At 44.6% G+C, this 26,586-nt stretch overlaps 1 protein-coding gene across 2 annotated transcripts; it reads right to left on the bottom strand.

The window, feature by feature from the left end:
- Positions 1–12,207: 12,207 nt before the first annotated feature.
- On the bottom strand, positions 12,208–25,009 carry FIGLA (folliculogenesis specific bHLH transcription factor). 2 transcript variants are annotated; one of them, XM_073569068.1, is made up of 6 exons: positions 24,806–25,008; positions 22,734–22,961; positions 20,035–20,187; positions 16,590–16,823; positions 16,312–16,358; positions 12,208–12,339 (listed from the first exon to the last, which is right to left on the bottom strand). In XM_073569068.1, the coding sequence occupies exons 1-5, from the start codon at positions 24,938–24,940 to the stop codon at positions 16,338–16,340; spliced, it is 771 nt and encodes a 256-aa protein (XP_073425169.1). In that variant the 5' UTR covers positions 24,941–25,008; the 3' UTR covers positions 12,208–12,339; positions 16,312–16,337. The 2 variants fall into 2 exon arrangements, with proteins under 2 accessions (XP_073425169.1, XP_073425170.1); XM_073569069.1 differs by lacking the exon at positions 12,208–12,339 and adding an exon at positions 12,386–12,624 and having other exon boundaries at positions 24,806–25,009.
- Between the last annotated feature and the right edge of the window lie 1,577 nt (positions 25,010–26,586).

Below are 26,586 nucleotides of genomic sequence, written 5' to 3'. Positions count from 1 at the left end.
TGGGATTATTGTAGCGTCGAGGGTCTTGAGTACGATCTTGTTTAATAGCCATAGTGATGTTTGGCATGACAGTTCCGTTTTGTACATTTTTGATTTTCTTTACATCGTAAGCGTTGTTCGTTTGCGGTAGTGGTATCGAGAATGTAAAGTTGGGCAAATGCGCGTTGCTGGTCATCTGAGGGATGTAGTGTTCCAGTTCTATGATAGATCTGGCCATGTATGCGGAAACAGTATGGGCCATATCCAGGAGGTGGTGAAATATTTGCACCCATGGAGGCAAAAGCAAAGGAACTGTTAATACTTCGAATATTATCCATGAAATTTTTGCTAAATTCACTTTGCCCTTTCAGCAAACGTGTAAAGACATCAGGATATTGTAGTATGGGTACATGGACTTTACCCTTCTGACAGCAGAGCGTAAAGTTGTTATCAGAAGGTATCTCTGCTACAAAATGCAAAGCTTCGCAATGCTCACATACATGGGTCATGTCACCACAGCTGTGTTCGGTAATACTATTTTCATCATTAGTGAAAATGTGAAGTTGTAGTAGAAGTGCATGTCCAACCGATGGGGTGCGCCTAGTTTTGAGACCAACGTATATTTGTCTTGGTTGCACTTTCTGCGGGCTAACTGCAGCTTGTATGTGAAGAAACTGTGCGTTGGTATTGACTAATGGTGGTATTGATAGGGCAGAAACAGATTGCTGATTAGTTATGTCAGTGAACGGCATATAGGATGAAGCGTGGTAGTAACTTGTTCCACATGCTGATGTGGAAGCATCCTGTTGTGAGTCTACTAATAATGATGAGGAAGAAGCCGTCTGTTGTTGGCGGTGATGGCGTGTAGAGGCTTCTTCAGCCAATGTAATAGATTTAGAGATAGGGGATTCGTGTGTGAGATGACGGCGTTTATAAGCCTTAATCTTGTCAAGTCGATGCTGTTTTTCCTCAGGAGTCTCATTAGCACGGCGTTGTTTTTGTCGTAGTGCTAAAGCTGCTTTCCTTTCACTGGCATTGGCATACTGTGCATCGGTATTGAATGGTGGTATTGATAGGGCAGAAACAGATTGCTGATTAGTTATGTCAGTGAACGGCATATGGGATGAAGTGTAGCAGTAAATTGTTCCACATGCTGATGTGGAAGCATCCTGTTGTGAGTCTAATAATAATGATGAGGAAGAGGCCGTCTGTTGTCGGCGGTGACGGCGTGCAGAGGCTTCTTCAGCCAATCTTATGGATTTAGAGTTAGGGGATTCGTGTGTGAGGCGACGGCGTTTATAAGCCTTAATCTTCTCAAGGCGATGGTGTTTTTCCTCAGGAGTCTCATTAGCACGGCGTTGTTTTTGTCGTAGTGCTAAAGCTGCTTTCCTTTCACTGGCATTGGCATACTTTTTGTTATGACTCATGTTGGCACAGGTAAAGGAGTCTATTTGGCAGTTATCTGGCAGTGAAGAAGGCGTCCTGGAGTATTGTAGAGTAAACAGATACTAATTGACCCTGTAATTGCCCAGCAGTAGTTATGAAGTGGTAGTGGCAAATTGGCCCTGTAGTTAGACACCGGCAGAGGAGCAAGGCAGCAGTAGTTATGGCGGTAGAGGCAAATTGGCCCTGTAATTAGACACCGGCAGAGGAGCAATGCAGCAGTAGTTATGGCGGTAGAGGCAAATTGGCCCTGTAATTAGACACAGGCAGTGAACAGTCAGAGGAGCAAGGCAGCAGTACTTATGGCGGTAGAGGCAAATTGGCCCTGTAATTAGACACCGGCAGAGGAGCAAGGCAGCAGTAGTTATGGCGGTATTGGCAAATTGGCCCTGTAATTAGACACCAGCAGAGGAGCAATGCAGCAGTAGTTATGGCGGTAGAGGCAAATTGATCCTGTAATTAGACACCGGCAGAGGAGCAAGGCAGCAGTAGTTATGGCGGTAGAGGCAAATTGGCCCTGTAATTAGACACCGGCAGAGGAGCAAGGCAGCAGTAGTTATGGCGGTAGAGGCAAATTGATCCTGTAATTAGACACCGGCAGAGGAGCAAGGCAGCAGTAGTTATGGCGGTAGAGGCAAATTGGCCCTGTAATTAGACACCGGCAGAGGAGCAAGGCAGCAGTAGTTATGGCGGTAGAGGCAAATTGATCCTGTAATTAGACACCGGCAGAGGAGCAAGGCAGCAGCAGTTATGGCGGTAGAGGCAAATTGGCCCTGTAAATTAGACACCGGCAGAGGAGCAATGCAGCAGTAGTTATGGCGGTAGAGGCAAATTGATCCTGTAATTAGACACCGGCAGAGGAGCAAGGCAGCTGTAGTTATGGCGGTAGAGGCAAATTGGCCCTGTAATTAGACACCGGCAGAGGAGCAAGGCAGCAGTAGTTATGGCGGTAGAGGCAAATTGATCCTGTAATTAGACACCGGCAGAGGAGCAAGGCAGCAGTAGTTATGGTGGTAGAGGCAAATTGGCCCTGTAATTAGACACCGGCAGAGGAGCAAGGCAGCAGTAGTTATGGCAGTAGAGGCAAATTGATCCTGTAATTAGACACCGGCAGAGGAGCAAGGCAGCAGTAGTTATGGCGGTAGAGGCAAATTGGCCCTGTAAATTAGACACCGGCAGAGGAGCAATGCAGCAGTAGTTATGGCGGTAGAGGCAAATTGATCCTGTAATTAGACACCGGCAGAGGAGCAAGGCAGCTGTAGTTATGGCGGTAGAGGCAAATTGGCCCTGTAATTAGACACCGGCAGAGGAGCAAGGCAGCAGTAGTTATGGCGGTAGAGGCAAATTAGCCCTGTAATTAGACACCGGCAGAGGAGCAAGGCAGCAGTAGTTATGGCGGTATAGGCAATGCCAAGCGTCCGCACAGCAAGTCGGCGTGAGGTAAATGACGCAATTTCACGAATGCAAGATGGCGATTCGCCGACGTCGTTAACACCTCTTGCCATGTTAACCCTCAACACACCACACCGCCTCAACACACACTCCTCTCACCTTTCACCTCCACTCACTCTTTCACTCCACATACGTTCCTTTCTCTCACTCCGTTTCTCATACTCACACCGTCATCGTCGCTGCCCCGACATCTTCCTCCGCCGCGATCCAGACGTTCTCCAGGCCGCCGACATGTTCTTGCGGGACGCCATCTTGGATTTCGTGAAATCCCGCGATATTCAAGAAGGCGTCGCCGCAACAACATGTCGCTGGCGTGGACGACATCGGGATCCAAAAAGATGGCGTCGGCGAAATCTCGCGAGATTACGCCGACGCCATTTTGGATCCCGATTCGCCCACGCCAGCGACATGTCCTTGCGGGACGCCATCTTGGATTTCGTGAAGTCCCGCGATATTCAAGATGGCGTCGCCGCAACATGTCGCTGGCATGGGCGACATCAGGATCCAAAATGGCGTCGGCGTAATCTCGCGAGATTTCGCCGACGCCATCTTTTTGGATCCCGATGTCGTCCACGCCAGCGACATGTTGTTGCGGCGACGCCTTCTTGAATATCGCGGGATTTCACGAAATCCAAGATGGCGTCCCGCAAGAACATGTTGGCGGCCTGGAGAACGTCTGGATCCTGGATCGCGGCGGCGGAGGAAGATGTCGGGGCAGCGACGATGACGGTGTGAGTATGAGAAACGGAGTGAGAGAAAGGAACGTATGTGGAGTGAGTGAGTGGACATGAGTGGAGGTGAAAGGAGAGAGGAGTGTGTGTTGAGGCGGTGTGGTGTGTTGAGGGTTAACAAGTGCATGTGTGTGTGGTGACGTCACCGGTTACAACTGGACGGAAGTTGTTACAACCGGAAGCTGGTTAGGGCATTTATTATTATAGATGTTATCCTGTGTATTTACAACCCTCCCCCAGCGAATATGTCCATTATCCAGAAGGCATTGAGTTTCGCCCTGAATTACCCAGATGCACACGTTATTTGTATGGGAGATTTTAATTTGGTGATGAATAATCATCTAGATAGGCTGAGACTGGGTGATGGAGTGCGGAACGGGACATACCCCCGGTTACATCCCAGCTGTCACAATTCATAGCGGGCAGATCTATGGAGAATGCGCCATCCTGAGACAAGGGAGTATACTTGCCATTCCTCCACTAAACGCTCCCTATCTCGTATAGACTAGTTCATTGTATAATTCTAAAACTGATATGGATGGCCCGGGATGTCTAAATTACTTGTCAGATATAGAGTTTCCTACGCTGAGTCCTTCCCAACAGGCCTTTATTAATGCTGAATTTACTCTGGAGGAGGTGGAGGATGCCATAAAGGATATGGCCTCTGGGAGGGCCCCTGGGCTGGATGGGTTCCCTGTTGAACTGTATAGGAAATACCAGGAGATACTGGCGCCTCTTTTGTTGACGGTGTTTCAGGGGATTTGGGAGGGGGGATGCATGCCGGAATCCTTCTATGAGGCCAATATAATAGTTCTTAAAAAGGAGGGGAAAGACCCTCTAGATTGTGGATCTTATCGGCCCATATCATTGGTAAATGTGGATTATTAGATTTTTACAAAAATTTTGGCCAAGAGGCTTAATTCAGTCATATTAGAGCTTGTACAATCTAACCAAACTGGCTTTATGCCTGGTAAGAGCACCTCCATTAATATTAGACGAGTCCAGTCGGTGGTCCAATATAGCTCCCTGGTGCAGGATAATGAATGGGTATTGGCATCGCTGGATGCGGCCAAGGCCTTTGACTCTTTAGAATGGCCTTTTCTTCGGGCATGTTTGCAGAGGTATGGATTCGGTGATAGATTTAAAAAATGAGTCAGTATTTTGTACATGAAACCTAAGGCCCGGGTCATTGTAAATAATTCCATATCTGAGCCAATTTCACTGCATAGGGGAACTCGTCAGGGGTGCCCCCTTTCCCCGACCCTTTTTGCTCTTGCTATTGAGGCACTGGCAATTCGTATAAGATCTTCCCCTAATGTTGCTGGTATAGAAATAGCAGGTCGGACAGACACCATGGACCTATATGCTGACGACATGGTGATATTTATGGACAAAGCGGAGGAAACCCTGACAAGAGTGATCACTATTATAAATAAATTGGGGGAAATCTGCTCTGATGCCTCTTTCCCATGCTCCGATGCCACGACTTGAGACTCTCTCCTTGCTACCCATTGTAACCAGTTTTAAATACCTGGGTGTCCATATTTCTAAAGACAGTAAACTTCATTTGCAACTTAATATATATCCGCTACAGGAGATGGTTAAAGTCAAATTTGCGATCTGGGGTAAACTTCCACTGTCTGTGGCCGGACGTATTAATTTAATTAAAATGATATTACTCCCCAAACTTAGCTACTTTCTTCAACATAGTGCTGTAGTGGTGCCCAGATCCTTTTTCACTAATTTGAATTCCCAAATCACATCTTTTATATGGGGGAAAACTAGGCCCAAACTTAAGCTAGCCACTTGCAGAGGCCCAAGAAGGGAGGGGGGGCAGCATTACCCGATTTCTTCCTGTATTATTTGTCTGGGCAGGCCCATGAGCACGTGGATGCCCGGCGGCCACCTACCTAATTCTGAAAACCATTTACTTCATGCTGCACAAACTAGTTGCCCGTTGGGATTTTTGGAAATGAGGAAAACAAATGTCTCACGACTGCTGCCCCTGCTTCGTCTGGCACGATCAACATGAAAACAGATCAAGAGGGTGGTTGGATTTGAGGATATTGTAGCTGAGATGCCCCTATGGAATGGTTACCTTCCGGCGTTACTTGAACATCCATCTGCCGAGTTTTGGGCTCAATATAGTGTCTCTATGACAGGCGATCTGTGTGACCGTGGAACTTTGATCTCTTTTGAACAATTACAAGTTAATCGCAGTGTCCCGAGGTCTCAGTTCTTTCATTATTTACAGCTAAGATCAGCGTTTCAATCACATATGAGATGTATAGGTACAGATAATGCTATTTCATCTCTACCCTTGATAGGGCTCCTTAAATCACAGGGCCCCCAGGGTCTCATCTCTTCTCTATATACATATCTGTTGTCAATAGGGACAGAATCCACCATAGACTCTGTTAAGAAGTGGGAAAGGCTCATCCCAGATACACAGGGAGAGGAGTGGAAAGAAATTCTAGAGTCATCGATCAAGGTATCTCCGTCTGTTAACAACAGGATGATACAGTTATATATTATAAATCAATCATATTTGACTCCAACTTGGCTCTTTAAGATGGGCCGATACCAATCGTCGGAATGTTTGAGATGTCATTCAATAGATGCAGACTTTGTTCATATGATTTGGTGTTGTCCGGTTGTTGCACAATATTGGAGGGAAGTGACATCACTACTGACGTCTCTGGTACAAATTCCTGTTCCCCTTGAGCCACTGGTCTGTCTATTTGGAGTATGGGATGAGGAGACATGGGATCAATATGTTGGGATATTCCTAAGAGAGACACTGTTTATGGCACGAAAGGTGTTGGCATTGCGGTGGATGGGAAGTTCATCTCCCTCTCTCGGGTCCTGGATCAGCCTGGTAAACTCGATTATTCCATATGAGCGCACGTTATATCAGAATAGAGGGTGCCCAGGTAAATTCGACAAGATATGGGAGAGGTGGAATTCCTCTCACCTTACTTTGTAGAGTGTGGATGTCACATGGTGAGCAACTAAGTGTGTGGAAGTAGGCTGCGGAATAGTTTTTTGTTCTTGTAGATGTAGGTATGGTTTAGTTGTCAGGTAGATCTCATCACTGGAATAATAACACAAGGCCACTGTGATTTAATGCATATTATGTTTTGCTTTATTTGTATGCAACTGGTATTTACATTTTGCTGTACATTTTAATGCAGTGTGAACTATATGTGTATTTATATTATGCTTAACATTATATACCAGTATGTATGCAGTACACTTGTTTATGGTTCAATAAACAAATTAAAAAAAAGGGGAAGGAAGTGGAGCTTGGAGGGTTGTGAAGTCGGAGTCCATGTTAGTGGAGTTGGAGTCGGTGTCATAGAAATTGAGGAGTTGAAGGTTTGGCTTACCGACTCCACAGCTTTGGCAGGGCTGTGGAGTCAGAGTTGTGGAGTCGGAGCCCATTTTGGTGGAGTCGGAGTCATGGAAATTGAGGAGGAGTCGGAGTCCAAGGTTTGGCTTACCGACTCCACAGCCCTGGGCGCTTGGTCCTGAAGAGGAGACAGGTGATTAACACTTGACATCTATTTTCCTTAACATAGCATAAAGATAGGAGTTTTCTTCATAAAATGTCATTAAGGATTTTTTGATTCAGTTTACGAAGCCAATGATAAAACCAGGAATAGATTATACCGAAAACATCTGTAAAGAAAAGACTGAGAAGCAGGTTCACCATTCTTAAAAAGTGGCTGGGACCCTAGGAGGTAGCGACCATGCTATTTTAGAACTAGAGGAGGAAGACCTGTGAAGACTCAGACGTCAAGGTTAGATTTCAGAAAGGCAGATATTAAGGGAATCAGAAAGAGAATTGGAGGGATCCAATGGCTGGATATCCTTAAGGACAAAAATGTCCAGGAAGGATGGGAAATCTTGAAAAATGAAATTCTCAAAGCACAATCGTTAACAATTCCGAAAAGAGGGAAGAATAGGAAGCATTTAAGGAAACCAGGATGGATGAACACAGAACTTAAGCACATGCTAAAAAGGAAGAAAGAATTTTTTATAAAATGGAAAGAGGGAGGCATATCTAAAGAAGAATATAATGCTGTCTGCAGAACTTGCAGGGCACAAATCAGATTATCTAAAGCTGACAATGAATTGAGGCTTGCAAGAGACGTCAAAAGCAATAATAAAGGATTTTGGGGATATGTCAAAAGTAAAAGAAAAATCAAAGATGCTATAGGATTTTTACAGGATGAAAACGATGAAATGGTAAGACAGGATGTTGAGAAGGCCGAACTTTTAAATTCCTATTTTGCACCTGTTTTCTCTCAGAAAGGAAATGTAACATCAACTGTTCTTCACTGTCCTATTAAGGGAATAGAAGAATCCAGGATATCTATAAACAGAAAGATAGTGAGGAAACACTTAGCTAACCTAAATGAATTCAAGTCTCCAGGTCCTGATGAATTACACCCCAGAGTACTGAAGGAGTTAGCAGAAGAAATTTTTGAACCCATCTCCATTATCTTTGAAAATTCTTGGAGAACAGGAGAAGTTCCAGAAGACTGGAGAAGAGCAAATGTTGTTCCTATCTTCAAAAAAGGGGAAGAAGGTGGACCCAGGCAACTATAGGCCGGTGAGTCTGACTTCTATACCAGGAAAGATCTTTGAACAAATTATTAAACAACATGTATGTAAGTACTTGGATAAGAATGAAGTGATTAAACAGAGTCAGCATGGGTTTGTAACTAATAAGTCATGTCAGACTAACTTAATTTCCTTCTATGACTGAATCACTGATTGGGTGGATCAGGGAAATGCTGTAGATATAGTATATCTTGACTTCAGAAAAGCATTTGACAAAGTATCTCACACAATCCTTATTGAAAAAATGGCTAAGTATGGCAAGGACAAGGCAACTTAGGTGGATTCATAACTGGCTTAGTGATCGGACCCAAAGAGTGGTCGTAAATGGCTGCACATCCAGTTGGAAGAATGTGTCAAGTGGGGTACCACAGGGCTCTGTCCTGGGCCCTGCATTGTTCAACATCTTTATCAACGATTTAGATGAAGGAATTGAGGGTAAACTGATTAAATTTGCTGATGACACAAAGCTAGGAGGGATAGCTAATACTAGAGAAGAGAGAGAGAGGATTCAAAAAGATAAATAAACTGGAGCAGTAGGCAGCAAGTAACAGAATTGTTTTCAATTGGGAAAAATGCAAAGTACTACACCTGGGCAAGAAAAAAGCATATACAGAATGGGAGGAATAGGGCTAAGGCCTGTTTCACACATCCGTTTTTTCCCTTCAGTCAAAATCCGCCAAATTTAAAAAAAAAAAATAGACTTTGCTACTGACTCCCGCGATATCGCGCTCCTCCAGCTCCCGCGATGTCCCTCTCCCGGTCATGCTCCACCTTACGCGATCTACATGCAATTCGCGACCGCCGCGATCGCTTTAAATTTGGCCGCATCGCTTCTCCCACAGATCCTTCATCATACGTGCTCCGCTGACATCAGTCCGTCACGGATCTGCTGGTTTCAACCGACCGCCGATGACGGAGGTATGAAACAGGCCTAAGCAACAGCACATGTGAAAAAGACTTGGGTATACTAATAGATCATTGACTGAATATGAGTCAACAGTGTGATGCAGCAGCAAAAAAGGCAAATGCAATTCTAGGATGTATTAACAGAAGCATACAGTCTAGATCACGTGAAGTCATTATTTCCCTCTACTCCTCTTTGGTCAGACCTCATCTGGAATATTGTGTCCAGTTTTGGGCGCCACATTTTAAAAAGACATCAACAAACTGGAGCAAGTTCAGAAAAGAGCGACCAGAATAGTGACCGGACTGCAAACCCTGTCTTATGAGGAAAGGTTGCAGGATTTGGGAATGATTAGCTTGCAGAAGAGAAGACTGAGAGGAGACTTAATAGCTGTGTACAAATATCTCAAGGGCTGTCACATTGTAGAAGGATCATCTTTATTCTCATTTGCACAAGGAAACACGAGAAGCAATGGGATGAAACTGAATGGGAGGAGACACAGATTAGGTATAAGAAAAAACTTTTGGACAGTTAAGAGTGATCAATGAGTGGAACAGGCTGCCATGAGAGGTGGTAAGTTCTCCTTCAATAGAAATCTTCAGAGGCTGGACAGACATCTGTCTGGGATGATTTAGCGAATCCTGCTTTGAGCAGGGGGTTGGACCAGATGGCCCAGGAGGTCCCTTCCAACTCTACGATTCTATGATTCTTATTGTGCTTTTTCTGGGATACAAATGGTTCCAAGAGTTACTTTTTTCTTTTAATTTGAGCATTGTTTAATTTGCACCTTTAAGTTAAAGGGGTTGTCCAATGAAAATAAGGTATTGTCTGTTCAATCACAGAATAGGTGACAAATTATGAACGATGGGGATTCGACCGCAGGAGCAGGCCCCGATTGGAAGAATGGGGTACTTTTTGGCGGTTAGAATGGAGCAACAGCGCGCATGGTCAACCATTACTCCATTCATTCCCAATGAGTCTGCGCAAAGCTTTTTTGCTGGCAGCCCCATAGAGAATGAATGGAGCAGCGGTCAGAAATCTAACATGCTGCCCAATTTTGTAACAAGGATTAATATGCCCTGTTGGGAATTACCGTAAAATTCCCCTTTCTACTGATCAGTAAGAGTTCCAATGGTCAAACCCCCCATGATTAAGAAGACAGCACATATCCACAGGAAAACTAATTTCCATAGGCCAAGCCCTTTAACTTGACTTCTTTTTGTCTATTTTTTCTTTTGTTCAGCATATTGGTCATGTGTTTTAGTTATCCAGATGTGGAAACGCTGCTAAATTTCTTTTTTTTAAGCAGTTGAAGGCAACCATGCAGCATTATAAAGCTTATTGAAAGAATTGTGCAGCTATATATTCTAAAAAGTGTTAAAAAAAAAAAAAAAAAAAGTTGGCGCCAGTTTTGAATTTTAAACAAAAATTGTGAACCCAGTGCAAAAAGATAGCCAAGGCAAAATATAAGGTCGGGGCCTTTTTTTTAGAATTCACTTTTGGCTTAGAAAACTTAAAAAGAAGGAAAGTTACCCTTAAGTCCTTGTTCAGACGGACGTATTTTGGGTCATTTTACACCATGGACAGCACACTTGCCAATGTGTCAGTGCACAGAATAATTCCCGTATTGCTGAAATATAAATGCGGCATGCAGTAGTCGGTTCATGCAGCGGCAGGCAGCTCCGGCACATGGGCCAGTCACACCCGCTAATTGGGACGAGACTGGCGTGATGTTTGGCAATGCTGATCTGAACCCGGACTAAGACGCTGAGGGGCTGAAAGAACTTTCATGGTATTTGTCTGAACATTCATTATTTCCAGTGTTGGGCCGACGACTGATTCCTAACATACAGCAGTCATTTTAAGAATAAACATTTTGCTTGCCCTCTCCATGATGGCAAACTATTGTGCATTTCAAGGTTTCCAAATTGATGAGGAAGTGTGGGCAAGCTGCTAAACAACTGTTGTTTATTATGCCATCGTAATGTCGTCTTGGAAGAACCGTCTCCAAAAGAAAACAGGTGACATGCTTCATTGTGATCAATAGAGACTAGGTCTCATGGAGGCTGGGAGGGGGGCAATGTCCATGTACACAGTGGTCTGTGGGTCAGTGCATACTCCAAGTAGAGAGCTTTTTTCCAATAAGCTTCTCAATAGAACATGAAAAATCAGATCACAAGGGAAAAACATAAAAACAGCTTGAATTGCATTACATTTTAGGGAGCATATGGTCAACATTTAAAAAAAAATAAATAAATAAAAGGAATGAGTGACCAGCCAAAATGCGAGCTGCAGCTGGGAGAGACAATCCATAGTCCCTCTCTAAATCGATGTTGCACGGTTCAGCTGCCAGTGGTGAGCAGTTTGTGTGAAAGCTGCAGCTTGTTCAGTGTGAACGGTGCATAGAGTTGAACACTTCTGTTTGGCGCTGTGGAAGCTCCTGAAGCTCAGGCTGAAGGTAAAATTTGCACAAAAAAATTGACATGCTGCAGAAATAAAAAAAACCCACTGCAAATACTCAAGGAAAATTACTGATAATGAATTCTCATTGAATTAGCTGGCACAAGGAATCCAAAGCATTTTTTGGCCCATTTCCAAGCAGAGAAAACGCACCAAAAATACAACGTGTGCACAAAGCCTAAGGGTATGTGCAGATGTTGCGTATTCGCGTGTGGATCCACAGCGGATTTGGCCCTGCGGATCCTCAGCAGTTTTCCAAGTGATGTACAGTACCATGCTATCCTATGGAAAACAAAAACCGCTGTGCACATGCTGCGGAAAATTCCGTGCGGAAACGCATCGGTTTGCAAGTCAACTCTTTGTGCGGATTCCGCAGCGTTTTTACACCTATTCCACTCTAGGAATCTGCAGGTGTAAAAACGCAGGGGAAATCTGCACTAAATCTGCTAGAAATCCGCAGGTAAAACGCAGGCATTTTGACCTGCGGATTCTGCAGATTCCGAGTGGAAAAATCAGTACACGAATCTGCAACGTGTGCACATACCCTAATAGTAACATTCTGTACCCAGGCCGCATTATCTGTGAGGAATGTACAGAACACACAACACCTGCCTGACAAAAATAATTTATTTTAACATAAGAGAGCAATTTTGCATTTCATTTTACATAAATAAAGACATTTCATACAACAAAAATAAATAAATATATGTTCTTCAGAATTCATGTAATGTCCTCAGAACCCTGAAAGAATAGGACATGGAGAGTGTTATTCCACATATATAAAGATATAACATAAATCATCTGTGGCCGCTGTAAGTAGCCGGGGTTGTCCCGGTAGCTCATTGAGCATAAGGGAAAACTGACCAAAAAGTTTCATTCTAGAAAAGAGCCGACACAATAACCTCAGCTCAGTATCAGCCTGCACTACATGGGAGATGGAGAACAGAAGGCGCCTGGAAGACACGATCCGCGGGATGAAGAACAGTCGTGTATGCACTGCTGCCACCTAGTGGTCATTTTGTTGACCTGCAGTTGAGGAAGAAAAGTTCAGATTTTTTTTTCCCCCTTCCAAAAAATACTGATCAAACACACAAGTATGGATGAGGCCTAAAAGTGGGGCTATGCACATTTCTTAGACTAAAGGAGGTTTTACACAGCGATATCGCTAGCAATATCGCTAAAAGCATCACCGATTTTGTGATCGCTATGTGTGATACTTACCTCCGACCGGCTACCCCGCTGTCTATCGCTGATCGCACGAGATCGTGCAGCTCCATTTCTCGTCGTCAGCTTCCTGCTGGCGCCGACGAGCGACGCGTGGACGCGGGCAGGAGGACGTCAGGATCGCCGTGTCTGACAGGTAAGTAACGACCGCTGCTGCGTCGCTGCATCGCTGTGAGATCGCCTGTTTAGCAGCTCACTAGCGACCATTTAGCGATGCACCAGCGATCCTGACCGGGTCGTGTCGTGGTCGGGATCGCTGGTGCATTGCTAAATGTAAAGGGGCCTTAAGGCTAAGTATTTTGATGATGCAGATTTTCGGCAGCATTTCTGCAACAATTTACTAAAATACGTTACTGGCTTTTTTTCATTCTGTTTTTAATGTGTTCTTTGTCTCTTTAGTTTGATGTGTTATAAATAAAAAATTTTTGTAAACTTCCTTTTGCTTAAATAAAATTTTATAGATTCAGTAATATGTGAATTATATACGTTTTTATTGTATTTTAGTGTATTTCCGCTGCAAAAAAATAAAAAGTTATGGCTCTGTGAAAGAAGTAGAAAGAAAAAACAAAAACATGGAAAACGACCTGGGGGGAAGGAACTCCTCAGTTACTGTGCTGCCCCGTATGTCATTTGTGAGGACTCTGTAGGGATTAGTACTGAGCTGAGCTATGGCAATAAGCTCATGTGTTATCTTTTTTGGGGTAACTATAGACCAGTAAGCTTAACGGCCACTGTGGGAAAATGTTTAAGGGGTTCATAAGGGATTATAATAAATATTATAATATTGCAGGCAATCACCATAATTGTCTGTAGGGCAACTCTTGTCCTTACTAAAACAGATGAGTAACAGGGGGTAATGTGTTTTTTTGGCAAACACATTTGACTGTCATATAAACATTAGCGATGAGCGAACGTGCTCTGATAAGGTGTTATCTTAGTGACTTCGGCGTGCTCGGATGATATGTCCAAGTCCCCACAGCTGCATGTCTCGCCGCTGTTAAGACAGCGGCAACACATGCAGGGATTGTCTAACAAACAGGGAATCCCTGCATGTGTTGCGGCTGTCTAACAGCGGCGAGACATGCAGCAGCGGGGACTCAGACATATTATCCGAGCACGTACGATCATCACTAAGGCTATGTGCACACGTGTGTAATTCCCGCAGAAATTTCCGTGGGAATTCCATTCCGCGAGAAATATGCGAGAAAACCGTATTTTAAATTCCTGTCTATTTCCCGTGGAAAAACTAGCGATTTGCAAGTGTAGTTAGCTTGCAGAATACTAGCGTTTTCCAAGTGATCTGTAGCATCGCTTGGGAAACTGATTGACAGGTTGGTCACACTCGTCAAACATAGTGTTTGACTGATGTGACCAACTTTTTACTATTGAGGCTGCCTATGCGGCATCAGTAGTAGATAGATCTAATGTTAAAAAAAAAAAAATAAAAGGTGTAATATTCACCTTCCAGCGTCCCGCGCAGCGCTCACGATCATCGCGATGCTCCCGGCAAGTCCCGTTCCCAGCGATGCCTTGCGACAATGACCTTTGATGACGTCGCGGTCTCGCGAGACCACTACGGCATCGCAAGACCGCAACATCAAAGGTCATTGTCGCAAGGCATCCCTGGGAATGGGAGATGGCGGGAGCATCGCTAAGGCCTGGTGACGCTGCGAGGGACATCGGAAGGTAAGAATAACAATATTTTTTATTTTAATTCTACTTATTACAGCGATATGGTACCCAGAGCCTGGAGGAGAATCTCCGCTCCTCCAGACCCTGGGTACCATCCGCAAATTTTCTGCTTACTTTTCGCATGGTGGGCACAGCCACATGCAGAAAGTTATCAGAACAATGCATTCCTATGTGTGCAGATTTTCCCGCAATTCCGCACAAAGAATGAACATGCTGCATATTTTTCCGCAATGGAAAAATCCGCAGCATTAGTACAGCATGTGCGGAATCGCATAGGATTGCATGGGGTGCTTTCTTTTTGCGTTTTTGCTGCAAATTCGCACGTTTAAAATTGCCGCGAAAACGCAAAAAAAAAGCTACGTGTGAACACAACCTAATAAACAACTGAGTGGGTATAGGCTTAGGATGTAAGGTTTATAATTGGATTGAAAACTGGCTTAAAGCCCGCACCCAGAGAGTTGTTGAGAATGGCTGGTAAGTGGAGGACCCCAGGGATCTGCTATTAACCTACTTATTAATAACAGAAGATATGATTGATTGTGCTGTTTCTATTTTCGCAGATGACACCCAATTGTGTAGTATAGTGCAATCTATGGAGCATGTCTAAGAGTTACGGGCTCACTTTGACAAATTTAGTCCAAAAATCATCTGTCATGTTCCAAAAAAAGGTGCGGGCTCAGCATCAAAGGGGAGAGGCGACCTATGACGTACCTATACGTCATAGGTTGTAAAGGGTTAAAAGAGACATGGACTTGTGGAAAAGGGACGTAATGCTATCACTTTACAAAGTGTTAGTATAAGTTGGACCATCCTGACTGAGTGTGCTTTGGTGCTCGCGGGATGGATTTTACTCTTCTTTAATTGAAAAGTGTTTACCAAGATCCCCATATTATTTCTATGCCCTATTGATTTTAGTTGTAGCAGGGTATATGTTCATTTTGTTTCTATTTATGTGTAAAGTTATTATCTGAATTTGGTTCAGTGGATGAATAAAATGGCATTCAAGGAGGGAAATATTTGCTTTTGGGTAGACTGGATCATGCACGTTCCCCTTGTTCATTCCTATCCTCTGACAGAACTTCTTAGTATTTGGTCTTTTTTCAATGGGATTAACTATACGGCTCTGGCAAAAATTAAGAGACCACCACATCAAATCCCTGTCATGGGCAGCCCATTTTCCAGACCTGAACCCCAATGAAAACCTCTGGAATGTAATCAAGAAGAAGATGGATAGCCACAAGCCATCAAACAAAGAAGAACTGTTCAAATTTTTGTACCAGGAGAGGTATAAGGTCACCTGAAAGCAGTGTGAAAGACTGGTGGAAAGCATGCCAAGACGTATGAAAGCTGTGATCACAAATCATGGTTATTCCACAAAATATTGATTTCTGAACTCTTCCTGAGTTAAAACATTAGTATTGTTGCTTCTAAATGATTATGAACTTGTTTTCTAAGCATTATTTGAGGTCTGCAAGCACTATTTTTTTTTAATGTTGACCATTTTTCTTTGTCAGAAAAGAAATACAAAATTTATTGCTTGGAAATTCGGAGACATGTTGTCAGAAGTTTGTAGACTAAAAGATCAATTTACATTTTATTCAAAAATATACCTATAAAGAGAAAAATCAGACAAACTGAACATTTTGGAAGTGGTCTCTTAATTTTTGCCAGAGCTGTATATTCATGGAGTGTCCTTACTTTTTTATTTGACATGTCTTTATAAGTATTCTTAAAAGATCAGTACACCATTAGAGAGACCCAGATAGCAAAAATACAGCTTTACACTTGTATACTCACCATGTATACAGAATACCAAGCTTTGCTTAACAACTGCTCTGAAACGCCTGATTTGGGGGGGGGGGGGAGAAAAACATACCAGTAAATAATAGAATAATTTAATCCAGAGAATAAGTGAATGAGAAATAATCATTAGAGCCATCTTAAAAAAAAAAACAAAAAAAAACAAAAAAAGCAAGAAGATTTCCCCTTTGGTTCATTTTGTTTAGGTTGAATACTGGAAACATTAAAATAAATGGAACAGGTATTGAGTTAGTTATCAACAATAAACATTTTACCAGTTTGCCATCCTTCTGAATTTGTAAAAAGCCCAGATAGCCAGGAAACATGCCCGAGGCCCTCCATAAACCTGTGGGGTCTTCAGTCTTAACCATGAACGGCATTCCTGCTTGAATATCTCCAAGAGGTTTTACATGGAGTCCGGCAGATACGGCGCTCACGAAGTCTGGCCTCACAGGGAATGGCCCAATGTACGGCTCAGGACTTTCTACATCAGGAACATCGTCAACTTTCTAAAAAGGTAGAGAAGAACAAAGAAGCACTGTGCAACTATTACCATGCTAACATAGACAAAACGTGCTAGACAGAAGAGTGCCGCCATTTGCTTGCCTCAAAACCTGTCTCGACCAGTGGCCTCCATACTGCGGTTCTCCAGCTGTTGCAAAACTACCACTCCCTGCATGTCTGGAGGAGTAGGCTTGCAACAGCTGGTGGTCTACAACAGTAAAGCAGTACTGCCGCTTAGGCCGGGATCACACATGCGAGGAATACGGCCGAGATTCGCATGTTAATACCCGGCACTGCCGCCGGCACTCAGGAGTGGGGCGTGCGGCCGCATAGTAATACATGGAGCCGCACGCTCCGATCCTGAGTGCCGGGTATTAACATGCGAGACTCGGCCGTATTCCTCTCATGTGTGATCCTGGCCTAAGGGCTCGAATAACGTCCCTCCTTCCCTGTGTTGTGTGGTCACTTTTAGCTGCTTTGCTATTACATAGCAGGCACATGAGTATTAGGTAAAATTCTATCGCTTCTTACTCTAATGGCCCTGACTGGTGATAACTCTGATGCTAGCCATTTAACCCGTGGCCAGATTACCGAGCTCTCTGTAAGGGCTTGTTCACATTTTATATTTTTTTTATGCACTTTTGCCTTGTTTCTTTGCATGCGTAAAACAAATGCAGCGTTTTACAAGAACACCAGAACGATTGAGATTTCTAAAATCTCATTCACATGGTGCGGTTTTAGACTTGGTGTTCTTCAACCTGGGTATTTCACTGGATTCAGCCTTATGGGTAGGGATAATTATACCCTTTATAGCGCTGTACCTATTTTTTCTTGTGGATCCTTGTATAACATTACTGATTCCCAAGGCATTTGTGTGTCCTTTTTGAGGCTTACCCTGTTATTTTATATGTTTCTAAATAGTTTTCCAATAGAAACTAATATATTTTTAGGATTGTTGCTTGAATCTCTTCTTATCCTGGGTCATGATCACATTTTTCCCTGGTCCTTTGAGTATATTTTTATTTGGAGAGTTTTTTTCAGCTGCAGATTGTGTTTTTTTGGTATATCATGTTTTAAATAAAACTACTGTATTTTGCTTTGTAAACTTCTTATTACATTTTATAAATTTTTATTGATTTCCCACTGTGCACTGAAATCGCATGTACGTTCATTTTTAACCTGCGGATTGTCCTCGGTCTCTTTCAAGTCTACGAGGAAAATCCACAAGAAAAATTGAAGTATTGCAGATTTACAAAATGACACCGCAGGTCACTTTCCGCAGCATATAATAAAGACAGTGGGCATGAGATTTATATAAAGTTGTGGCCAAAAGTATTGACACCCCTGCAATTCTGTCAGAAAATACTCAGTTTCTTCCCGAAAATGATTGCAAACACAAATTATTTGGTATTATTATCTCCATTTAATTTGTCTTAAATGAAAAAACACAAGAGAGAATGAAGCAAAACGCAAAACATTGATCATTTCACACAAAACTCCAAAAATGGGCCAGACAAAGTATTGGCACCCTCAGCCTAATACTTGGTTGCACAACCTTTAGTCAAAATAACTACGACCAACCGCTTCCGGTAACCATCAATGAGTTTCTTACAATGCTCTGCTGGAATTTTAGACCACTCTTCTTTGGCAAACTGCTCCAGGTCCCTGATATTAGAAGGGTGCCTTCTCCAAACTGCCATTTTTAGATCTCTCCACAGGTGTTCTATGGGATTCAGGTCTGGACTCATTGCTGGCCACCTTAGACGTCTCCAGTGCTTTTTCTCAAACCATTTTCTAGTGCTTTTTGAAGTGTATTTTGGGTCATTGTCCTGCTGGGAGACCCATGACCTCTGAGGGAGACCCAGCTTTCTCACACTGGGCCCTACATTATGCTGCAAACTTTGTTGATAGTCTTCAGACTTCATAATGCCATGCACACGGTCAAGCAGTCCGTGCCAGAGGCAGCAAAGCAACCCCAAAACATCAGGGAACCTCCGCCATGTTTGACTGTAGGGACCGTGTTCTTTTCTTTGAATGCCTCTTTTTTTCTCCTGTAAACTCTATGTTGATGCCTTTGCCCAAAAAGCTCTACTTTTGTCTCATCTGACCAGAGAACATTCTTCCAAAACGTTTTAGGCTTTTTCAGGTAAGTTTTGGCAAACTCCAGCCTGGCTTTTTTATGTCTCGGGGTAAGAAGTGGGGTCTTCCTGGGTCTCCTACCATAGAGTCCCTTTTCATTCAGACGCCGACAGATAGTACGGGTTGACACTGTTGTACCCTCTGACTGCAGGGCAGCTTGAACTTGTTTGGATGTTAGTCGAGGTTCTTTATCCAACATCCGCACAATCTTGCGTTGAAATCTCTTGTCAATTTTTCTTTTCCGTCCACATCTAGGGAGGTTAGCCACAGTGCCATGGGCTTTAAACTTCTTGATGACAGTGCGCACGGTAGACACAGGAACATTCAGGTCTTTGGAGATGGACTTGTAGCCTTGAGATTGCTCATGCTTCCTCACAATTTGGTTTCTCAAGTCCTCAGACAGTTCTTTGGTCTTCTTTCTTTTCTCCATGCTCAATGTGGTACACAGGACAGAGGTTGAGTCAACTTTAATCCATGTCAACTGGCTGCAAGTGTGATTTAGTTATTGCCAACACCTGTTAGGTGCCACAGGTAAGTTACAGGTGCTGTTAATTACACAAATTAGAGAAGCATCACATGATTTTTCGAACAGTGCCAATACTTTTGTCCACCCTCTTTTTTATGTTTGGTGTGGCATTATATCCAATTTGGCTTTAGGACAATTCTTTTTGTGTTTTTTCATTTAAGACAAATTAAATGAAGATAATAATACCAAAGAATTTGTGATTGCAATCATTTTCAGGAAGAAACTGAGTATTATCTGACAGAATTGCAGGGGTGTCAATACTTTTGGCCACAACTGTATATCCTATCCTCTTAGCGGGAACTTTTGTGTATTTTTTTCCCTCAATGAACTTTTGTGCTCAAATACTCTTCATGGGAATCTAGTCTTAGGGCTCAAGCGTATAAATCGATTCTTTTCTTCCCGGACATTTGAGAGTTAGGACGTCTCCCTCACATATTATATAGTCAGCCAGTTTCAGCCAAAAAGTCAAAGGATTCAGCTAAAATGAATGTTATGTACATGGCCAGATTTACACATGGTTCGAATAAAATTAAATCTGTGCAGGTCTTCACCTCAAAACCTCCAGTTTCCTCCAAGATGTCATGAAGAAGTCTAATGTATTCTGTGGCAGCTTTTAATGTGTCCACCTTACTTGGTTTTCTGTCTTTGGGGATCAATGGCACAATTGTTTTCAATTTGGAAAACCCGCTGTTGATATTTCTGATCTGTAAGTACATGTTAGACATTAAAAATTGAGCCTACAAAGACGTTCTACTGACAAGGCACATCATAGTCGATATTGAGAGATTTTAATTTTTTTTAAATTTAATAAAAACCATACACACCTCCTCCATACCCATGCTGGTGTCCCCTGTAGATCTACTAGTGTTGATGGCATGTAACCGCTGCAGGTTTAGACTCGGAGCTTACACTTGCAGCTCCACGTCTGGAACGGTGTTGGCAGGTGACTCAAGATTGGGATGTGTGGGGCTGACAGACCACTCACTTCAAATAGGTAGCGGTCTACGCATGGGCCATGAGTGAGAAGAGCTGGTCTAGATAGTGACATGAATCAGTTTGCCCCATCACTCACATTCCCGGTCATGTGCCGTAAAAGAAAACGCTCTCATGTGTTAAGCACAGGATCAGAGGGGTGGCTGTCAGGAGCAATGGTTGAAAGGAGGGCATCTGTGGAGCATTTCTAACTAAAGTATGATAGCAAGTTACATAGTACTGAATAAAAAAATAAGTTTTCTGTGGACAACCCTTTTAAACAATGCCAGGTCAGGTCCAAAGGCTAGACAATCTTCTGCAACCCAACCACAGCAGCAGGAAGTCCTTTCCTGTTCAGCACTACATTAGATTTCATTTTAATTATTTGGAAGAAAGATTCTTCGAATTAAAATAAGATTTCAAGGAGACAGTGTAAGGTGACAGACGCCGTCATATGCGTCCCCCTCTTTGGAGAGTATTCATATTAAATGTGTGCGGTTTCATAGTGATTGTGACTGTTAATGTGCTAATGTTGCTGTAATGTGTATTATTATTTTTTATTATTATAGGGCCATTTATTCCATGGCACTTTACATGTGAGGAGGGGTATACATAATAAAAACAAGTACAGTAATCTTAAACAAACAGGTCACGACTGGTACAGGAGGAGAGAGGACCCTGCCCGCGAGGGCTCACCATCTACAAGGCATGGGTGAGGATACAGTAGGTGAGGGTAGAGCTGCAGTTTTGGTGGATCGGTGGTTACTGCAGGTTGTAGACTTGTTGTAAGAGGTAGGTGTTCAGGTTCCTTTTGAAGGTTTCCATTGTAGGCGAGAGTCTGATATGTTGGGGTAGAGAGTTCCAGAGTAGGGGGGGATGCGTTGGAGAAATCTTGTATGCTGATTGTGGAAAGAGGAGATAAGAGGGCAGAGAAGGAGATCTTGTGAGGATCAGAGGTTGCGTGCAGGTAAGTACCGGGAGACGAGGTCACAGATGTATGGAGGGCACAGGTTGTGGATGGCTTTGTATGTCATGGTTAGGGTTTTTTGCCTGGAGTCTTTGGGTAATGGGGAGCTAGTGCAGGGATTGACAGAGTGTATGCACTTGGTATGTCTTATATGTAAGATTAGGCATAGCAAAGAACAGGGACTAGAACAGTGGGGGCACACTAGAGGTAGGGAATAAGAGTGTTAGGATGACATAGGTAGTATAAGGGGTTTTCCAGGCTGGGAGGAGTTACAGATGGGTGTAGTGAAGAGCTGTAGGATATAGCGATAGGACTTCCTGGTTAGAGGGCAGTAATGATGCAGCAGTAAGGCTGTGTGCACACGCTGCGGATTTTGCTGCGGTTCCGCAGCGGTTTCGGCCGCTGCGGACCCGCAGCAGTTTTTGCTGCGGTGTACAGTACCATGATTCCCTATGGGAATCAAAAACCGCAGTGCAGACGGTGCGGAATTTTCCGCGCGGATTATCTGCGGTTTTCAATCCGCAGAAAGAATTGACATGTCAATTCTTTCTGCGGATTCTGCTGCGGTTTGCCATCTCCTCCATTGAGCAGATGAAAAACCGCAGGGCAAAACCGCAGAGCAATCCGCAGGTAAAACCGCAGGTATTTTGACCTGCGGTTTCACCTGCGGATTTTACAAAATCTGCGCGGATGAATCCGCACCTAATCCGCAGCGTGTGCACACAGCCTAAAAGAGAACAGTCTGATAGCTGTGGGGGGTGAGGTTGCTAAAGCAAGAAGGGACTCCAAGCTGAGTGGCGGTCAACAATATAAACAGGAAACCTTTCCGAAGAGGAAGCGGGGCTTAGGGCTGGGATTAGGCGAAGCTGAGACGGCGATCCTTTTACCTTTTCCATTGGAACATTGGAAACCGGACAAGGGGAATGCGAGGAAGCTGGTGGACCTAAAGGCCCGGACGTCACAGGACGGGACGGGGATTGTCCAGCGAGGCAATTGCCAGGATGGAAGACCAGGGATTGCTGGTAAGACAGGGGAAAGCCCTGGGAATGTCACTATGTATGCACTGTGCCACATCTGTAATGAAAACCCTGTTGATGAGTAAAGAATGGAGTTATGAGACTCGTGGATCTGGAGCCAGAATGACAGAAGCTGAGGAGACTCCGGCAATTAATGTGAGTGTTCTGTTGTGCATGTTGCACATACAGCAGAAGGGACATTATACTTCATTTGTGGGGCGCCAGGGTGTGGGAACACTACAGCCCGTTGCCACCACTACCACCCTGGCCTCCTCACAACGCAGAACACACTTACCCGCTCTCTTTCCTTGGCATTGGCGGCCTGCCTTCTTTCTAGAACGTCTTCAAAGTTTTCCAAGCACAAGTAATGTCCCGATGGCAGTTTCTTCATCTTAGTGATGGAGGCCACATAGGGAAAGTTATTGTAATGCTCCTTCAAAACATCTTCCAGCAGCTCAGGAGGGGGTGTAATATAGAACTGCAGACCTTGTCCGCTCTCTGGCTGAGCGAAATACATCTTGTCCTGCAATTAATCCCAATAAAAGAATAAGCCACGATAATGACCCAACTACTCAGTAGGCTCAGCTGTGGGATGAGGAGGGGACAGAGGCTTCCTTTTTCTACATATTTTTTCCCCCTAACGATGTAGTCAGCTAGATACATGACATTACAGCGCATTTATGCATGCAGATAACAGTGGACAACAGCTAGGGTTGTCACCTTTTCCAACCAAAGCTACAGGCCAGATTAAAGGGATTGTCCAGAACTAAATTACTCGTGACATCAGTATCAGATTGTGAAGGTCTATCACCAGCACTCCCACCAATCAGCCGTTCTCGCATAGTGCTTCACACATCCGTTTGTCACCATCAGTCAAAATCTGCCGTTTTGGAAAAAAAACGGATCCGCCATTTTTCTTTGCGGATCCGTTTTTTCCCCATTGACTTTCATTATCGGCGGATTTTGACTGATGGCCGTCCTAGCATCCGCATTTTTGCGGATCCGCCAATATTTTGGCGTCCGCTGACCTGATGGACCCTGCAACGTTTTTTCTCTCTCTGGATCCGCTATTTTCTGTTTTAACCCGCAATTCTGTCTGGCTGCTGGATGAAAATCTCTCTCATCGCGCGATCTCCAGCCCCATTTCTCTCATCGCGCGATCTCCATGCTCTCACATCCCGCAAAATGATCGCTCACCGCAGATGCCCGCTCACTACATCCGCCAGTATTAATTTTTTATTTTTTTTCTTTTTCCCCAGGTGCGGCTCCTTTAAATTTTTAACATCGGCGGATCCGTACATCCGCCGACCCCCGTTTCTGTCAGTCCGCCTGCGAGTCCGTTTTCCGCTATTTTGGCGGATTGAGACTGACAGAAAAGACTGATGTGTGAAACAGGCATAACTTTTAATAAGAACCAAGCTGCAGTAGCAGAAAATGGCCACAATGCCATGTACCGAGCTGTCACATTCGGACTCCATACACTATCTATTAGTGATGAGCGAGTATACTCGTTGCTCGGGTTTTCCTGAGCATGCTCGGGTGTCCTCCGAGTATGTTGGCGTGCTCGGAGATTTAGTTTTCGTCGTCTCAGCTGCATGATTTGCGACTGCTAGACAGGTTGAATACATGTGAGGAATGCCTGTTTGTTAGTGAATTCCCACATGTATTCAGCCTGTCTACAAGTCACAAATCATGCAGCTGAGACGACGAAAACTAAATCTCCGAGCACCCGAGCAACCATGCTACTCGCCCATCACTACTATCTATGTGGTAAAATGGTGTCGATGAAAAACCACAACTCGTCCTGCAAAAAACAAGTCCTCATATGTCTATGTGCACAGAAAAATACAAGTTATGGCTGTGAGACAAAAAGAAAAGAAAATAATTGGCTGCATCGTGAAGGGTTAGCATGCTTAAAAAAAATCCCATAAAAGCTCATACAAGAAGCGTTCAAAGTGGTTTTCCGTGTTGATTTCGGAGCAGAATCTGCTACAAAATTCACATGAGAAAAAAAAGAGGCTGTGACCACAACACTGACTACAGGAACACATGGAGGCCTGCACTGGAGCCTGCACCACAGGAGGAGCCATGAAATGTTCTGTGAGGGGAGGTGGGGGTCTCACAGAGAATGGCATAAGAAGTGGATGACCGTCACCACTGTAACCCCAGGATTATAGCAGCGCTGGAATAATAGTTTACTGCTCATCAACCAATCAGATCGATGCTTCTAAACTGAAGAGACATTAAACAAAATATAAGCCGTGCACAGATTGGCTGTAACACGCGCCTACTCTAAAACATCAGTCTCCATCATGGCGCGCTTCTCATTCGCCCACATATTAGCAGGGAGCTGCCGTCTCCTCTTACCCTCTCCGCCAGGTACAGGCTCTGCCCGCCGTCATCAGTGCTGCGGCAGGTGGCGGCCTCCGCGGGCTCCACAGCCGCTGTCGCCTCTGACGCCATGATGTCGTAGCCGGCGTTATTGGCGGGAGTGGGAGCCATGGTGTGCGGTGCTGATATACCGCGTACTATGTCCGCGCACGGCTCCCAGCCGCCGCCATTTTACACTGATACAGCTGGTGCAGCTGGCGGGGAGGTCGTCCGCAGGCCGTGATTGTGTCGGGAGAAGCCATTGTATGGGCTCTAGATGGCACTGAGTGCAGGGGCGGTGAGGGAGGCTGTGAGGAGCAGCTCACATTGTGCTGTGGTAGGAGTTGGGAAATTTGTGAGACAACAAGATGGCAGCCAAGAAGTGTGCAGTGTGGTGGAAGATCTGTGGCGCAGCCATGTCCATGCACCCAGACTGGCATGAGCCCTGCAGCGTCCATTGTTGCTTGTGGGCACCGTCCTCTTCATAGATCTGGAGCAGAACCTGACGTGGATTAGCGGTCCGCTCTGTGGCGCGTCCTCGCGTGGCTCCGCCGTCTGTGATTTTTCGGTGGAATCTGCTGGTTAGCCGTGTCTATCAGTCGTAAGGGACATGTAACCCATGGATGCTGCTGGTTTTAATCGCTGGGACAGGTCTCCAGTGCAAAATGTTTTTTTTTCCCACAGCAAAATCTACTAGAGATGAATTTGTGGGGACCGGCCTATTTTTGCCCATGGATTTTATTTCACGCCCAGAACGACTCCCCACTTAACTGAACGACGCGGGAGAAAATGAACCTCATCCCGTCAGCCAGAGCCACCGGACATCTACCACTAATATCCCACATCATCCAGTCACAGCCGTCGGACTATTGCCACAACGGCTAGTTTCACACTAGCGTTTATTCGACACGGCGCCGCTAAGCCCCGCCCCATCCAGTCATCGCCGCCTACTATCGCACATGGACGCTTGCGATCTGCGCACCCTATCTTTAGCATAGGGTGCGCAGATCGTGCGCTAGTAGGATTTTGGCATGCGCTGCGCCTTTTGGAAGGTCCGCAGCGCACGCCAAAATCCTACTAGCGCACGGTCTGCGCACCCTATGCTAAAGATAGGGTGCGCAGATCGCAAGCGTCCATGTGCGATAGTAGGCGGCGATGACCGGATGGGGCGGGGCTTAGTGGCGCTGTGCGCTGCGTCGAATAAACGCTAGTGTGAAACTAGCCTAATATCCCACATCATCCCGTCAGCCAGAGCCACTGGACATCTACCACTAATATCCCACATCATCCCATCAGCCATAGCCACCGGACTACTACCACTAATATCCTGTCAGCCAGTCCACCGGAATACTCCACCTAATATCTCACATCATCCCATCAGCTAGAGCCACCGGACTACTCCCCCTAATATCCCACAACATCCCATCAGCCTGGGGTCAAAACCAGTGCGCTTAGTGGAAGTGCCCTGACTTCCATACCAATGATCTCTTTAAGAGAGTCCTGGGGTCAGTATCAGCGCGCTGAGTGGAACGGTCCTAATTCCATACCGGGGATCGCTTTAAGAGGGAAGATGTGACTATGGGATGGAGGATGTGATATTGTTTTATGGACACAGGAGGGGGGATTCATTTCTGTCGTGCTCCTGTTTCTGGGCATGCTAGATTTCTCTCACCCAGTCAGTGTCTGCTGAGGTGTTGTCGAGTGAGAAAATTGTTGCTCATAACAACCAATCACCACTCAGCTTCTTTTAAAGGGAATCTGTCATCAATTTTTTTGAC

This window comes from Dendrobates tinctorius, unplaced genomic scaffold (genome assembly GCF_039654945.1).
Source record: "Dendrobates tinctorius isolate UK_male_01 unplaced genomic scaffold, ASM3965494v1 ptg000022l, whole genome shotgun sequence".
Classification (NCBI taxonomy): domain Eukaryota; kingdom Metazoa; phylum Chordata; class Amphibia; order Anura; family Dendrobatidae; genus Dendrobates; species Dendrobates tinctorius.
The sequence above is the reverse complement of the archived record's forward strand: the minus strand, read 5'-3'. Positions and strand labels throughout refer to the sequence as shown.

What these genes read in the sequence shown, in the direction of transcription:
- FIGLA (XM_073569069.1), bottom strand. Translation starts at nt 24,940, where the DNA reads ATGGCTCCCACTCCCGCCAATAACGCCGGCTACGACATCATGGCGTCA. An exon ending in GCCTGTACCTGGCGGAGAGG is followed by an intron (nt 22,962 to 24,805) that starts GTAAGAGGAGAC and finishes GATTAATTGCAG; the next exon opens with GACAAGATGTATTTCGCTCA. An exon ending in AGGAAACTGGAGGTTTTGAG is followed by an intron (nt 16,824 to 20,034) that starts GTGAAGACCTGC and finishes CTACCTTTTTAG; the next exon opens with AAAGTTGACGATGTTCCTGA.